At 46.9% G+C, this 16,158-nt stretch overlaps 1 protein-coding gene across 1 annotated transcript; it reads left to right on the top strand.

Moving 5' to 3' along the window:
• Window positions 1-694: 694 nt before the first annotated feature.
• On the top strand, window positions 695-1,589 carry LOC100037778 (heat shock protein18c). Its single transcript, NM_001112484.2, has one exon. The coding sequence runs from the start codon at window positions 749-751 to the stop codon at window positions 1,241-1,243; it is 495 nt and encodes a 164-aa protein (NP_001105954.1). The 5' UTR covers window positions 695-748; the 3' UTR covers window positions 1,244-1,589.
• The last annotated feature ends 14,569 nt before the right edge of the window (window positions 1,590-16,158 follow it).

Genomic DNA, 16,158 nt, shown 5'->3' with positions numbered 1-16,158 from the left:
TCGACGTTAGTGTAGGTGCCTATTAATACTTTTATGTTTGTTTCAGCTTCTATCTTTTCACATGAGAAGCTGGCAAGAAGGTCAAACAAATAAGGTCTTATCGTGTATATTATTTTGCACTGGAGATAGAGTGGAGTTTGAAATAAAATGTGTGATAGGAGAAGTGGTAATGAGCTCAAAAATTTAAACTATAAAATTGAAGTATCAAATCGAATTAAAATCAGACTTTATTTGTATTCATTCTTGAATTAAGAGTCTATCTCTACATAAATATTTATGCAAATTGTGTCTTAATTGCATTATTATCTAGGGACTCAGTATTGTATCACGTGGTCTTTTAGTCGCCTCTTTTATTTGGAAAACCGTGGTAGATGCACTTATGAGCAGAGTTTGGACTTCCAACGTGGCAGCTGCCACAGCCTACTGACGTGTGGGCCCAAAAAACCCCACTGTGAATGGAGAAAGACCATCCAAAGCACAGACTTCTATTTTATTCGGGACTCTTCCGGAATCCCGACCATCCCACAGAGCCACGAACGCGGGACGCCTACGCCTCGCCGCGCCCGGGGCCCCGCACACTCCACAGCCTTTCAGAACCTTCCGTCGCCTTCCAGAAGAACAGAAGCCCACCCGTCACCACCAATATAAACTGCCCCTCCAGATCGGCACTCCGCACACCAAGAATCACATCACACAGCGAACCGAGAAACCAACACAACAAGCAAAGCAGCGATCCGACATCCGAGAGATGGACGCGGTGATGTTCGGGCTGGAGACTCCCCTGATGGCCGCGCTGCAGCACCTGCTGGACGTGCCCGACGGCGACGCCGGCGCGGGCGGCGACAACAAGACGGGCAGCGGCGGCAGCGCCACGCGCACCTACGTCCGCGACGCGCGCGCCATGGCGGCCACCCCGGCCGACGTGAAGGAGCTGCCCGGCGCGTACGCGTTCGTGGTGGACATGCCGGGGCTGGGCACGGGCGACATCCGGGTGCAGGTGGAGGACGAGCGGGTGCTGGTGGTCAGCGGCGAGCGGCGCCGGGAGGAGCGCGAGGACGACGCCAAGTACCTGCGCATGGAGCGGCGGATGGGCAAGTTCATGCGCAAGTTCGTGCTGCCGGACAACGCCGACGTCGACAAGGTCGCCGCCGTGTGCAGGGACGGCGTGCTCACGGTGACCGTCGAGAAGCTGCCCCCGCCGGAGCCCAAGAAGCCCAAGACCATCGAGGTCAAGGTCGCCTGAGGGAGCAAGCAGTAGCTGTGCTTCTGAAACTTTGTGTGTTTGTGTTTGCTTCCTTCTTTGGTATCACCAATCATCCTATCTGATATATCGACTGGGGTTTTTGCTGTCTCCATAGAATAAATCTCTACATGTCTCTTGTAACCTTTTCTGGTGAAGATCGTGTCGCGATGAATCTATAAGTTACCGTTTGTTTTCTTTTATTTTGATGATTTAGAATAGAATAGGCTATTTTTTTAGAAATATGTTATCCCACCACTTTCTAAACTTATCATATAAGTCTATCTCAAATTCATAGGTAAGATATTAAAATTAATTCTATAGATTTACATGCTATTTTTTTCGATATAAGTCTATCTCAAATTTATAGGGTGAGAATTCATAAGGTGAGAGATAGAAATTGATTATATAAATTTATATGCTATTTTTTGATGTACAACTTATAACACACTTTTTTAGTTATTTCGTTGTAACATAAATATAGTATATAATTATCTCTCATATGATTTAGAATAATATATAAATATATTATATATATAAATATTTAAATTTAATTAGTTTTATCTAAATTATAATTATTAAAATGGAACTGAATTTCAACGAAATAAACGGAGATAAGGGATTTTTTTTTTCTATTCGCAGCCGAGCACATACTAAACTTTCGTGTGACACGTACTAAACTTTCCTGTCACCAAACAGCTATTTCCTGTCACCAAACACCTTCATAGTTCAAGTAACTGAAACCAGCCACTCCTCTATTCCTAAATTGAAGTCGTTTTGGCTCCATATTCTTAATTTAAGTCGTTTTGGTTTTGCAGATGGAAAAAGAAAAACTTTGTATGTAAACATCGATCCGACTTAGAACGAAGAAATGATTTCTAGATTTACCGCATACCAAGCGACTGAGGTGCTTAGTCAAACACGAATTACCTTATTTGATAAAATAAATCACAATAAAATAAATAATAATTTATTATTTTTTGAATAAGATAAGTGATTACAGGTTTTTTAAAAAACAACGGTGTTATATATTTATGAACGGAAAGGGTATATTGTTGGAAAGGGTATATTGTTGGTAGCACGTGGATGGATGTCAATCAAGTAGAAAATTTTCTTGACATATTGTGCTTGACACCCAGGATGAGAAGTAGCAGGCTTAGGTATCGAAGTGATATGCCCGTAGACCATTTTTCTCTTTCTTTCTCGGAATGGCTAGCTGGAATCAGTTAGTGAAGATTGGTGTTTTCAGAAAGATACATGAATTTTGGACTTATATAAATAAAACAGCTGGTCTTAAAGTCGGATTGGTAAGGCAACACAAAATTCACAATCCAAGTCGCCAAAGCATAGACCATCAAATATCCACATGCGAATCTTCAGATAATATAACCTCATGGACAGATATGGGCGTGTCAGCTGCATGCATCAAGCATGTGCAAACTTCATGCGAGGTAGACCATTCAAACAATTCATTTGTTTCAATCAAACAGTAGACTCGACACTGGATAACAAAATATAAACGGACAAGAAATACATCTGATGACAGGGAGAAAAAATATCATATGTAATTTAGCCAAGTTTGTGAGCTCATGGACAGTGACCTCATACGTATGTGATAACAGTACCTTGGCACCTTAGCAGACATGCCACTACTATCCAGCTAGCAGCTGAGGTTTTACTTCAGACTCGACAACAGCCAGACCAATACTCCCTCTGTTTCTTTTTAGTTGTCGCTGGATAGTGCAAAATTAAACTATCCAGCAACAACTAAAATGAAACAGAGGTTTTATAACTTAAAACTTCAGCAAGACATAGAAAGTGCATGTTCTGTTGCACAAGACAGGTGACAAAAATCAGTTATCATAATGGAAAAGAGAGAGAGTACAAATATTCAGTGCGTCAGCACTCATAATTCGAAATTAAGTCTTTTCAGTATAAATATTGCTAGTTCAGCAAAAATCCATGGTGACTTGTGTTACCAATTTAAAACTATTCACCCATGAAGGGTTTTTTTTTCAATTAGGGCTAGTTTGTAAACTCTATTTTCCCAAATAATTTCTATTTTCTCAAGGAAAAATGAACTAATTTTCTTTGGAAAAATGAAAATCTCTCGGGAAAATAGGGTTCCCAAACTAACCCTTAGCAACATTAACTGACACTTGCAAATGTTAGGAAAACACTGTACATCCTAGAGCCTCACATCCTCGTCCCCTATATATGTAACCATACTCTCTCAAATATTCAGTCCACTATTCTTCCAAATCTCTATTACTTTCAGCGTAGCATGAAGTCAGTTTATTTTTCAAAAACAGTGAAACAAGTATCAGGTCTGCAACCGATTTGTTTCCTACATATATGTAACTATGTAAGTACATAAAACCCTGCAAATTAACAGTCTAATTACCAATTTGTTCTTTTATAGTTACATTCTAAAATGTACAAGATGGAAAATACAGGAGAATAAACTGAGACACCAAAAGGTTACAGGTGATAGGTCCCACTTCAATCATCATTTGGATAAGGAGTGGATAATATGAAAAAGAATGAACAAACTGTAAATTGTTAAACATGATAATTCCCTGTAGAGTTTTGTAACAAGCACTGGGAGGTAGTTTTTTTTTTCTCGAACTACGCAGGAGTGCTACATGTCATTTTATTAGGAAAGAAAAAAGTGGGTTACAAAAGAAGAGGGATAGCACCTACTCTAGAACACAAGAGTCTTTATGTAACACCCAAAATTATGATTTTTGAGATTTGTAAAAGAAATCCAAAGAAAGTGTCCTAATAAATAATTATACTATGGATTTTTTTTAAATCAATGTTAGTTAAAATAAAATATAAACATAAGCTTAGTCATAAGTTTTAAGAAATAAATAACAATAAAAAAAGAGTTTTTGATTTGTTAGGATGGAATATTTCCATCAGGTACTATTTTTTAGTAAACTCTTGATAAAGATTTGCGATTAGATAAATATCTCCTTTACTAAATGTATATTTAGAGGTATTCATTTAAATAAGGAGATAAATAAATAAACTCAAAATTCACATTCATGCTGGAAATATTGATTGTGCCTTAAATTTGAAATATGAAACCCTAAAATGAATATAGTATGGATTATTCTCTACCATATGACTTGAAGCATGTATAAAACAACTAATTTAACATATAAATAAATAAATAAAATTATATTCAGTATTCATGTTGTGATCTTGGATTGAGCATTTATTTTGAATTTAAAACTAGAACCATGGTTTGAATTAGGATTTGAAACTTGAAAGCATAAGGAAAACAGGAAATAGAAATAAAAAGAAAATAAATTTCTTGTGCCATGGGCTGCCGAATCTCTAGTTTCGGGCCCCTTTCCTCCACTCAATCTCTCCTCAGCCCATTCGCTTTCGACCACATGACCAGCCCGTTTAATCCAACACGGCCAGCCTACTTCGTCCGCTTCCTTTCTTTTTCGTCGTTTAAGTGACTGACGTGTGGGGTCACCAAGTCAGCATCTTCTTCCGTCGTTCTTCTTTCCCAGCCGCCACCGCCCTGGTTGTTGGATCGACCACAAACTCCGGGACTGGGTCCGTGCTCTCTAGCTTACGCGGCACGGACGCCGCGGGATCGCGCGTAGCCTATTCTCGGCGCTTGGCTCGCCTGGGTCGTCGCTAGCTGCTGCGCTGTCATCCTTTCTTTGCGGCATGGTCTAACAGTGGACTCGCGCGTTCATCGTTACCGGCGAAAGCCCTGGCAACTAACCGCGCAACGGACTCCGAATTTCTGGGCGCGTATGGTGCAGATGGCTTTGACTTGGGGCTCGATCGTCCTCCCTGCGCGCTCTACATAAACTCCAGCCATGCCCCTTCATCTGATTGGACTAACACCACTGAGAATCGCACAAGGGCCGGGGCGCAGAAATCGCCACCGCACTCATCTCCTCTATGGCGGCGCTATAATGCACAGGGTCGCGATCTCCCATCCAGCCTTCTCTTCTTCCTCGTGCAAGCTGCCGAGCCGGACCCCCTTTTTCCCTTGGCACTCGACGCCGTTCCCCAGCCATGGCGGTGGACCCCTGCGACCGGGTGGGCGCTCTGCGGCCGTCGGCACCGCCGCGTCCGGTGGGTGTTCTTGGCATGTCACGGGAAGCCTCCCCGCATGTACATGCCCTCAGCTCGGGCCCCCTCACCTCCTCTGCCATGGCGCTCGGCGCTCACCAGGCCCTTCTCCACATCCGCCTCTGCCGCGCGCTGACTGCGGTGATGTGGTCGCCATGGGCACCCGCGCCTCCGTCTCTGCCTGCTTGCAGTGAGGCCCCACACTGCCGCGCACTCTCACTGAAGCAGCTCGTGTGCGACGGCTCCTCACTCACGGTCGCGCTGCCGTGGCTCCCCGTTGCCACGCTGGGCGAGGCCAAACCTGACGACATCCTCGCCATCGACCCCCGGTGTAGTAGCGCCGTCGTGGAGGTCACCAGGACCGGTGGGAATTTCTTGCCAATTTACCAGTAGCGCGCCGTGCTGCTGTTCGTCGTGGGCAGCATGGTCGCTCCCTGGACTCACGGTACACATACATTCGTCGTGTTCGCCATACCATTGTCCACGTATCGCGTCAATCGGTTTAGAGATTAGGGCGAGGGAGGGGAGATTTGTTTGTCGCCGGCGAGAGCTCACCGGGTGGCAATGGTGGCGTCGTCGTTCGCGATGTCCTGGGTTGGGTTGGGGTGGCGTAGGAGAAGCCACATGGTCCGTTGGATCTTATTCAACGGCTAGGATTAGAATGCATTTACCCGTTTGGTTATTTGAATCTGGGTCATCAATAGTCGATCGGGCGGTGCTAGTGTAGCTCATGCTTCGGACCGTGGATCTAGATCCAACGGATACGATTGCGTACCGATTCGGATATTACGGTGATCTAATCAGGACCGTCTAATGCGGATCGGACGGTTCATGGTGGCCGATACCCCTTCGGCCATGCGCCTTTACAGTTAGAACCTCCAGTTTATAGAAAATGAACCCGCCGTCCACCCTAGGTTGCCCTGAGTCTTAGGGATTTTTATACCAGACCCCTGCATTTATCTGTTTTTATGTGCGCGATCCAAACAGGGAATTATTCAGGAAATCTATTTAAGAAATGCATTTTTAAGTGTAAAAATAATCCTAGAACTTGTTTAATCCATAGAAAATTCATATGAGGTCCAAATTAGTCCATTCCAATTGCTATAATTTTTTAATATTATTGGATATCACTTAGTACCATTGTTTTGACATGAAACTTATGTTAAATTGGATCACCTAATTAATTTTGTATCAAACACACGTAGACTTCGGAAATTCATAATTCCTCCATTTTAATTCCGAATTGGCTCGTTCCAGTTGCGTTAGCTTTGTATAAATATTTACTACGTTATAAAAACATTTATTTTATAATTAGATTTCTATTTAACTTATGTTGGTTAGTCTTGTTAACCTGCTTATCATTATAATCTACTAGAATATACTTTATGGTCAATTTATGACTTAGATTAAAGTAGAATAACTTCTCATATGATTTATACTAACCAATTTATAATATAGTTTAATATTTTAATCGCACAGATCTTTTGTAAAATTATAACTCATTAACCATGACCCCGATCTTAGTAGTTCTCGATCCCGCGATCTTGTAGCAACGTGTAGATATTTATTACACAATTTGTTCTTATGTTTGGTGTGATGTTAATTTTGTCTATACCATGTTTGTTTGTATTGCTACGACTAGCATTGCGGTCACGAGTCACCTGAAGATCACCCTGGTAACTGGAATCTCAAGTGCCAGGCAAGTTGTGCCCTTGATCCACTTTTGTTACCCAATAATATTCTTTATTATCATTTATCAATGCATAGGTTTAATTTTGATAGGACCCAATAGGTCACCCTAGACTGTTTATCTTTTTACCTTGTTTATCCCTGAATCAATTGGGTAGTTATGCTATTGCTTTATATTGTTTTGGGATTAATATTTCATTATATCCATGTTCCAATTATTCAGTTATGTTATTTATGTTCATGATAAGATCATTATGTTAATTGAAACATGGAGCGACCACCTGGAAAAACAGTGCTACCACAAGGGTTTAATGGGACGCCCTTGGCTGATTAACTAGGAAAGCTAGTGGATGACTACTTTACCCGAAAGGGGCAAGAGCAGTAAGGGAGTGGTCAATGTAGGGAGGTCCTTGGGTTGATTTTGCTGCGATGGCGGTCAGGCGAGGGATTCCTGCACTGGAGCTTTCTATAAACTGTAGCGGGTTTTCTGAAGCTAGTGGAACTTTGTAAATGTCTCGTAGTGTTACCCTGCCTCGCTTCCTTGGTAGAGGTGTATGGGATTCATGACACCTTGGCAGATGGGTAACATGGCTTGTGGGTAAAGATGCGCAACCTCTGCAGTGTGTAAAACTGGTATACTAGTCGTGCTCACGGTCATGAGCGGCTCGGACCCTCACATGATTAAATTATGGAACTTAAACTCAATTGGTCATATGCATTGCATGGGATTTGTTATTAATTTTGTTCTATTATTTATTATGGTTTGATATTTACTTACATCTAGTAATTGCTAATAAAATTTGACCAACTTATTAAAAGCAATGCTCAGCTTTAACCCCTACTGTTGATCAGCCTTACACATCACATGAACTCTGTAACGCCCTGAATTTGGGGGTAGAATTTTTTCTTCTTTTCTCTCACCAAATTCGGGCGTTACTCTCTTTTCTCTTTCCCCGTTTGCTCCTTCTTCCCAATTTCAAACCAGTATAGCGAAAAATTCCGTGTCATGTATAAACCAAAACCTAAGTGTCATGGGTGTTGCATCATGCCGAAGCACTTTTCTTTGTCTGATGTTGAGTGTTTGTCTCGTTCCGTTCCGGATTTCGATTCGCGATTTAATTCCGTTTAGTGGTCCGTGCACGTCGTGGGTTTTCGATCCGCGAAGTGGCCTAGCCCGGCCTAGCCCAGTCCAGCCCAACCCAGCCGGCCCGGCCCGCCCCGGTCTGCGCGCCCCTGGCGCCAACCCCCCCATGCGCCCCTCCCTCTCTCTCTCTCTCATTTGGATCTCCCGCGCAACAACCTCTCCTCTCCCTCTTCCACCTCTCTCTCCCCGTGGTGCCCTAGGGTTTGGAGACGGCGATCACCGGATTTTGGACCCCGAGGTGAGCTCCCCTCCCCTTCTCCTCTCTCTCTCCCTCCCCTCCTCTTTCCCCCCCGCGCGCGCCCTCCCTTTTCCCCCTGCCCGCGCGCGCCCCTGCCCGCCCCGGCCCCGGCGGCGTTCGCCCCCCCGCTCGGCCCTCCCCGACGCGGCGACGCCCGTCCCCGGCCCCCCCTCGCGCGGCCCCGCCCGGTCTCCCTCCCCGCGGCGGCGCTCGACCCTCCCCCTCCCTCCCCGGTGGCGCTCGGCCCCGCCCGGTCTCCCTCCCCGGTGGCGCTCGGCCCCTCCCCCTCCCTCCCCGGCGGTGCTCGGCCCCCGCCCGACCTCCCCGGCGGCGCCCGCCCCCCTCCCCGGCCCCTGCGCGCGGCGCTCGCCCGCCCCCGCCCCCGGCTCGACCGCCCCTGGCCGGTTCAACCGCCCCGGCCCCGGCTCGGCCGCCCGTTCCCCCGTCCCGGCCTCGCCCGACCGTATCTCCGCTCGCCCGCGCTCGCGGTGATTATTTGTTAATTAGCGTGTTGCGTCGCGCGCTTCGCCGCGCGACGGATTTGTCTAAATTCGGATTCCATCTTGTGTTGCGTCGTGCGCTTCGTCGCGCGACGATCCATTTTTTGTTTCAGGTTGTTTAAGGTGCAACGCCGCGTGTGTATTCACGCGACGTTCCACTTTGGACTCAGTTTAGTCGACGTATGCCGTCGTGCGCTTCGTCGCGCGACGCTTAACGTCTCCTCGTAACTAAGGCGAAGTGTCTCGTTGCGTGCTCGGTCGCGCGACGAGTCGTTAACTTCTTAATTTGTTTTAGAGAGCTTTGTCGCGCGTCTCGCCGCGCAACCATCTTTTTACTTATCTCCACCTGCTTATAATAATTAGACATGAAACATGACTTTACTTTATGCTAAACATAGTGTCTACATTAAATTTCCTTCCATTAAGCGAGTAGTTAATCTATAATCATGTAACGTGATCGTTTCTCGACTGTCTTTTCCTCTTTCTCTCTTGACCGTACTCGCGAACCCGCGTGGAACGTCTGTTTACTTATTGCATTCTATTGTATGGTGTACTGTTCTTTGGTATTAAATATGTGGATGTATGTATGTTTGCGCTCGCATAGAGAACGATCCGGTTGAAGAGCCCGAGGAACTCGCAGGAGAAGCCCCTGAGCAGCAGTCGGTTGGTGGAGGCAAGTGTCCCTTGACCTATCTCTGTCCTATTCATTATTTAATTCACCTCCCGCTTTACACATTTATGCCTAAGGATTGACTAGCTTTTGTTATCCATGTCCTTGTTTACCTATTTGGGTTGGATTATTATTGTTTAGCTTTATGCCATTGCTCAAACTCTAATCAATGAACACGATGAGATTATCTATGATACGCTGTTTTCCCTTCTCTTATTATGATGTTATACTTGTGGTCTTCAAGGGGGCTCGAGCGGTTTCTCGAGTGCCTCTCCGTAAGGACCTGTTCTATGGATGACCGCCCGGGAAAACAGTGCAACCATGAGGGTGGAATGGGGTGCCCTTAGCTGAATAATTAGAGGATCCGGGGTGTAGTTCACTTAGCCGTCGTGCCGTCAATGGGGCTCGGTGTATGCGGCTCGCTCTGCCAAGTTTGGGTTCGCCCCTTGGGGAGGAGTGCGGTGCATTTAGGAAACCTAACGGGTGGCTACAGCCCCGGGGAATCTTTGTAAAGGCTACATAGTGATGCCCTGCTGGGTCACCTTGGTAGTGATCAATGGAGAGTCATGATCTCCGGGCAGAATGGGAATCACGGCTTGTGGGTAAAGTGCACAACCTCTGCAGAGTGTTTGAAAACTGATATATCAGTCGTGCTCGCGGTTATGAGCGGCCAAGGGAGCTCCAGTGATTAGTGGTACTTGATCAGAGACACTTTGGTACAGGTGGCTATGAGATCGATGGTTTTGATTATGACTATGGTACTGGTAAGTGGTATTCTTTCCGTTTGGAAAGGGTACATCGGGCTAATAATTTGGGTTAATGCTAAAACCTGGCTTTCTATTAGTAAATAATAATCTGACCAACTAAAAGCAACTGCATGACTTATCCCCACATAAAGCTAGTCCACTACAGCCAAACAGGATACTTGCTGAGTATGTTGATGTGTACTCACCCTTGCTCTACACACCAAACCCCCCCCCCCCATCCCCAGGTTGTCAGCATTGCAACCACTGCTCAGGCGAAGATGAAGCTGTGGAAGGAGACTTCCAGGAGTTCCAAGACTACGACGAGTTCTAGGCGTGGGTTAGCGGCAACCCCCAGTCGGCTGCCTGTGAAGGCCGCGGTTATCTACGTTTCTTTTCCGCACTTTGATTTATTGTAAGGACTATATGGACGTCTCAGACGTATGATGTAATCGACTATTATTTCCCCTTTTAATACTATTTGAGCACTGTGTGATGATGTCAATGTTATGTAACTGCTGTGTACGTGAATAACTGATCCTGGCACGTACATGGTTCGCATTCGGTTTGCCTTCTAAAACCGGGTGTGACATAAGTGGTATCAAAGCCAGGCTGACTGTAGGACCGCTAACCTAGAATAGAATGGTCGTTCTAAGGACTATAGACCTCTATCTCTGCCTTGACTTTGATATCCCTTCAAAAGTTGGTCATACCGGCCAAACCTATGTTCTACTATATAATATACCTTGCTGAAAATTGTGTTTTATTCTAATCCTTCATTTACTTATGATTCATTATTTGCTGGTCATATTAATTCTGTTCTCACCCCTTTTGCTTGCGCTGTCTTTTGTAGATGGCTCGACTTAGACACACTGCACGAAAGTCTGTCATCCCCTTCTTACCCTCCCGCCTTGCTGAGCGTCCGCTTCGTCGTCCCGTGGCCGGACAGTCCAGCCACTTGGAGAGACTGCACCACCGCCTGCATGAGGAGCAGGAACGTCGACGACAGGAGCAGCAAGGCTCTTCTTTCTCGCTCCACCAGGAGATAGAGTCTGTGAGGAGCTGATCCCCTGTGCTTCCTCTGGAGGCGCCCCCTGCACCACCACTGGGCGCCCCAGCTTCTGGAGTAGCTGCTGGAGGAGACCCAGACGACGGAGGTGGCGACGACAGCTCGAGCCACGACACCGACTTCTCTGCTAACCCTGAGCCGGAAGGATGGGTTGCTCGACCCATCACTCGTGACGCTGCTCGCGGGTGTCACTTCCACGATGCGCTCGACACCCTGCTACGTCGGGCATTTAACCGGCATACTTGGTCCGTCGAGTATCGCTGTGTGGTCTACCAGCATAGTCGCCGGGTCTACCCGGACCGCTGGGAGGCAACCTGCTTGGTGCGCTGCCCGGAGAACAGTCTCCAGGGTGCGGAGGCCTGCTCAGAGCACTATTCTATCTCTGAGTGGGACTCAGCTGAGGCAGCCATGCAAGATGCTGCACGGCGTGCGCTTTCGCACTACTGCTCGGTTTTCGGTGGGGCAGCTGACGGTCTTGACCTGAAGTATTACCCCCGCCGCCCATCTGGCAGCACAGGAGGCGTGATTGTCTCACCTGTCGGTGAGGGCAATCCTAGGTTGAGCAGCACAGTCAACCTAGCCGCCGTGCTAAACACGGAGCTGGACCATGCATTAGACGAGCTGAGTAGGGCTCGTGCTGAGATCGCCCTGCTGCGGGCTGAGCGCGCGGAACGTCGTCACCTGGATGGTGGTTCCCCCGCTCCCGTCAGGACTCAGCACCCGTACCGCTCACCTCAGCGTGGACACCAGTCTTATGGCAATCCCGACTGCAAGACCAAGATAACTCTAGAACCATAGTTCGTTAGAGTTGGATCTTGTAATTAATACGAAATATATACATAGAAGCTTCAGTCTTAGCGTTAGTCTCGGTCTTAGTTAGTCTTAGTTAGACAGGGTAGTTTGCTATATCCTGTGCATTTATGTTTGTCATGATGAACTATGTTTGATTTGGATCTTTGTAATGACTGTCACTAGAGTGTGGGTATTCCCTGCATTTTGGTTTACCTATTATGTTAATGGAGTTAGTTATATAGTTGGGAAACCTTTTATTCCACTTTCCTCTTTATCTGAGAAGCTGTGTGGTCTGTGTTGGGGATCAGTGAAGATGCTCATCTGTTCAGTGCTGTTGAAGAACTCTATACTCTTTTCTTATGCTGCAAGATTTGCCAGATCAGTTCTGATGTGTGGTTGCATTCTGCAGATGTCAGAGAACAGGCGCAGAGGAGGAAGGCGTGCTCAGCAGGAGCGAGCCGCTCAACAGGATGAGGTGCCCCAGCAGCAGCACCTGCCGCCCCCGCCCCCGATGTCCATCGAGCAGATGTTTCTGATGCAGACTCAGGCAGTTCAAGCCATCGGTCAGACTTTGGCTGCCATTCAGCAGCAGCAGCAGGCCCCACCTCAGCCTCAGATGCCTCAGATGCCCAGAGACAAGCGTGCTGAATTCATGAGAGGTCATCCACCAACGTTCGCTCACTCTTCTGACCCCATGGATGCTGAAGACTGGCTGCGCACTGTGGAGCGGGAGTTGCATACCGCTCAGTGCGATGACAGGGAGAAAGTCCTGTATGGTCCCCGTCTGTTGAGAGGAGCAGCCCAATCATGGTGGGAGTCTTACCTCGCCACTCATGCCCACCCTGACGCCATCACCTGGGAAGAGTTCAGAGGTAGCTTTCGTCAGTACCATGTTCCCGCAGGTCTGATGACTGTGAAGAAGGAGGAGTTCCTGGCCCTCAAGCAAGGGCCATTGTCTGTCAGTGAGTACCGGGATAGGTTTCTGCAATTGTCTCGCTATGCTCCTGAAGATGTCAACACTGATGCCAAGCGACAGTACCGTTTCCTGAGAGGCTTGGTTGACCCTCTGCAGTACCAACTGATGAATCACACCTTCCCGACATTCCAGCACCTGATTGACAGAGCAATCATGACAGAGAGGAAGCGTAAGGAGATGGAAGATCGTAAGCGCAAGATCAGTGGACCCCAGCCTGGAAGCAGCAATCGTCCTCGTTTCTCAGGCAATCAACCTCAGCAGTTCAGGCAGAACCAGCGTCCACCTCAGCAGCATCAGCAGTTCCAAAGGCAGTATCCTCAGCACCAGTACCAGAACCATCAGAGCAATCAGTCAGGAGGTTAGTTTCAGAGGCAGAATCAGCAAGCACCTCGTCTTCCTGCCCCAGCAAACCAGCAGAACAGTCAGGCAGCACCAGCTCAGGTTGGAAACAGAGCATGTTTCCACTATGGAGAGCAAGGCCACTGGGTGATGCAATGTCCGAAGAAGGCAGCCCAGCAGCAGTCAGGCCCCAATGCCCCAGCAAAGCAGAATGTGCCTCCGCCTGGAGCAGGCAATCGCTCTCAGTCGCGCTATAATCATGGAAGGTTGAACCACTTGGAGGCTGAAGCAGTTCAGGAGACCCCCGACATGATAGTAGGTATGTTCCCAGTCGACTCCCATATTGCAGAAGTGTTATTTGATACTGGAGCAACACATTCTTTCATTACTGCATCATGGGTAGAAGCACATAATCTTCCAATTACTACTATGTCAACCCCCATTCAAATTGACTCAGCCGGTGGTAGAATTCGAGCCGATAGCATTTGTTTGAATATAAGTGTGGAAATAAGGGGGATAGCGTTTCCCGCCAACCTTATAGTAATGGGTACTCAGGGAATAGATGTCATCCTAGGGATGAATTGGCTAGATAAGTATCAGGCAGTTATCAGTTGTGATAAAAGGACCATCAAGTTGGTGTCCCCACTAGGAGAGGAAGTGGTGACCGAGTTAGTCCCGCCTGAGCCAAAGAAAGGAAGTTGTTATCAGATAGCTGTTGATAGCAGTGAAGCAGACCCAATTGAGAGTATCAGGGTTGTGTCCGAGTTCCCAGATGTGTTTCCAAAGGACTTACCGGGTATGCCACCAGAGCGGAAAGTTGAGTTTGCCATAGAGCTTCTTCCTGGAACCGCCCCTATCTTTAAGAGAGCTTACAGAATATCTGGACCAGAGTTGGTTGAGCTTAAGAAGAAAATTGATGAGCTGTCAGAGAAAGGTTACATCCGGCCAAGCACCTCACCTTGGGCCGCCCCTGTCCTATTTGTGGAGAAGAAAGATGGCACCAAAAGGATGTGTATCGATTATCGAGCTTTGAATGAGGTCACGATCAAGAACAAGTATCCCTTGCCCAGAATAGAAGATCTGTTCGACCAGTTGAGAGGAGCCAGTGTGTTCTCCAAGATTGATCTGAGGTCAGGTTATCATCAGCTCAGGATCCAACCTTCGGACATTCCGAAGACGGCATTCATTACCAAGTATGGGTTGTATGAGTTCACAGTGATGTCTTTTGGTTTGACCAATGCGCCAGCGTTCTTCATGAACTTGATGAACAGTGTATTCATGGATTACCTTGATAAGTTTGTGGTGGTATTCATTGATGACATTCTGATTTATTCTCAAAGTGAAGAAGAGCACGCAGATCATTTGAAGATGGTATTGCAGAGATTGCGAGAGCACCAGCTGTATGCAAAGTTGAGCAAGTGTGAGTTCTGGATCAGTAAAGTCCTGTTCTTGGGTCACATAATCAACAAAGAAGGATTGGCTATGGATCCGAAGAAAGTGGCAGACATTTTGAACTGGAAAGCGCCAACAGATGCTAGAGGAATCAAGAGCTTCATTGGAATGGCCGGATATTATCGGCGATTCATTGAAGGGTTTTCAAAGATTGCGAAACCTATGACAGCATTGCTAGGCAACAAAGTTGAGTTCAAGTGGACCCAGAAATGCCAAGAGGCCTTTGAAGCGCTGAAAGAGAAGTTGACTACAGCGCCTGTCCTAGTCTTGCCTGATGTGCACAAGCCCTTCTCGGTGTATTGCGATGCTTGTTACACAGGTTTGGGATGTGTGTTGATGCAAGAGGGAAGAGTTGTGGCTTACTCGTCCCGACAGTTGAAGGTTCATGAGAAGAACTACCCAATCCATGATCTAGAGTTGGCAGCAGTGGTTCACGCACTGAAGACATGGAGGCACTATCTGTATGGACAGAAATGCGATGTTTACACAGACCACAAGAGTCTGAAGTACATATTCACTCAGTCAGAGTTGAACATGAGGCAACGAAGATGGTTAGAGTTGATTAAAGACTATGAGTTGGAAATTCATTACCATCCAGGCAAAGCAAACGTAGTGGCAGATGCTTTGAGCAGAAAGAGTCAAGTCAATCTGATGATCGCTCGTCCGATGCCTTATGAGTTGGCCAAGGAGTTTGACAGGTTGAGTCTCGGATTTCTGAATAATTCGCGAGGAGTCACAGTCGAGTTGGAACCTACCTTAGAGCGCGAAATCAAAGAAGCGCAGAAGAATGATGAGAAAATCAGTGAGATCCGGCGACTGATTCTAGATGGCAGAGGCAAAGATTTTCGAGAAGATGTAGAAGGCGTGATATGGTTCAAAGGCCGCTTATGTGTTCCCAATGTCCAGTCCATTCGGGAGTTGATTCTCAAGGAAGCTCATGAGACAGCTTATTCAATTCACCCTGGCAGTGAGAAGATGTATCAGGATCTGAAGAAGAAATTCTGGTGGTACGGAATGAAGAGGGAAATCGCAGAGCATGTGGCTATGTGCGATAGTTGCCGAAGAATTAAGGCAGAGCACCAGAGACCTGCTGGATTGTTGCAACCGTTGCAGATCCCTCAGTGGAAATGGGATGAAATTGGTATGGATTTCATAGTCGGATTGCCTCGCACTCGAGCCGGCTACGATTCCATCTGGGT

This window comes from Zea mays, chromosome 8, assembly GCF_902167145.1.
Source record: "Zea mays cultivar B73 chromosome 8, Zm-B73-REFERENCE-NAM-5.0, whole genome shotgun sequence".
Lineage (NCBI taxonomy): Eukaryota > Viridiplantae > Streptophyta > Magnoliopsida > Poales > Poaceae > Zea > Zea mays.
Note: the sequence above shows the minus strand (reverse complement) of the source record. Positions and strands in the feature narration are given on the sequence as shown.

Bases quoted from the DNA above. Each gene is read 5' to 3' on its own strand.
- LOC100037778 (NM_001112484.2), top strand. From the start codon at position 749: ATGGACGCGGTGATGTTCGGGCTGGAGACTCCCCTGATGGCCGCGCTG.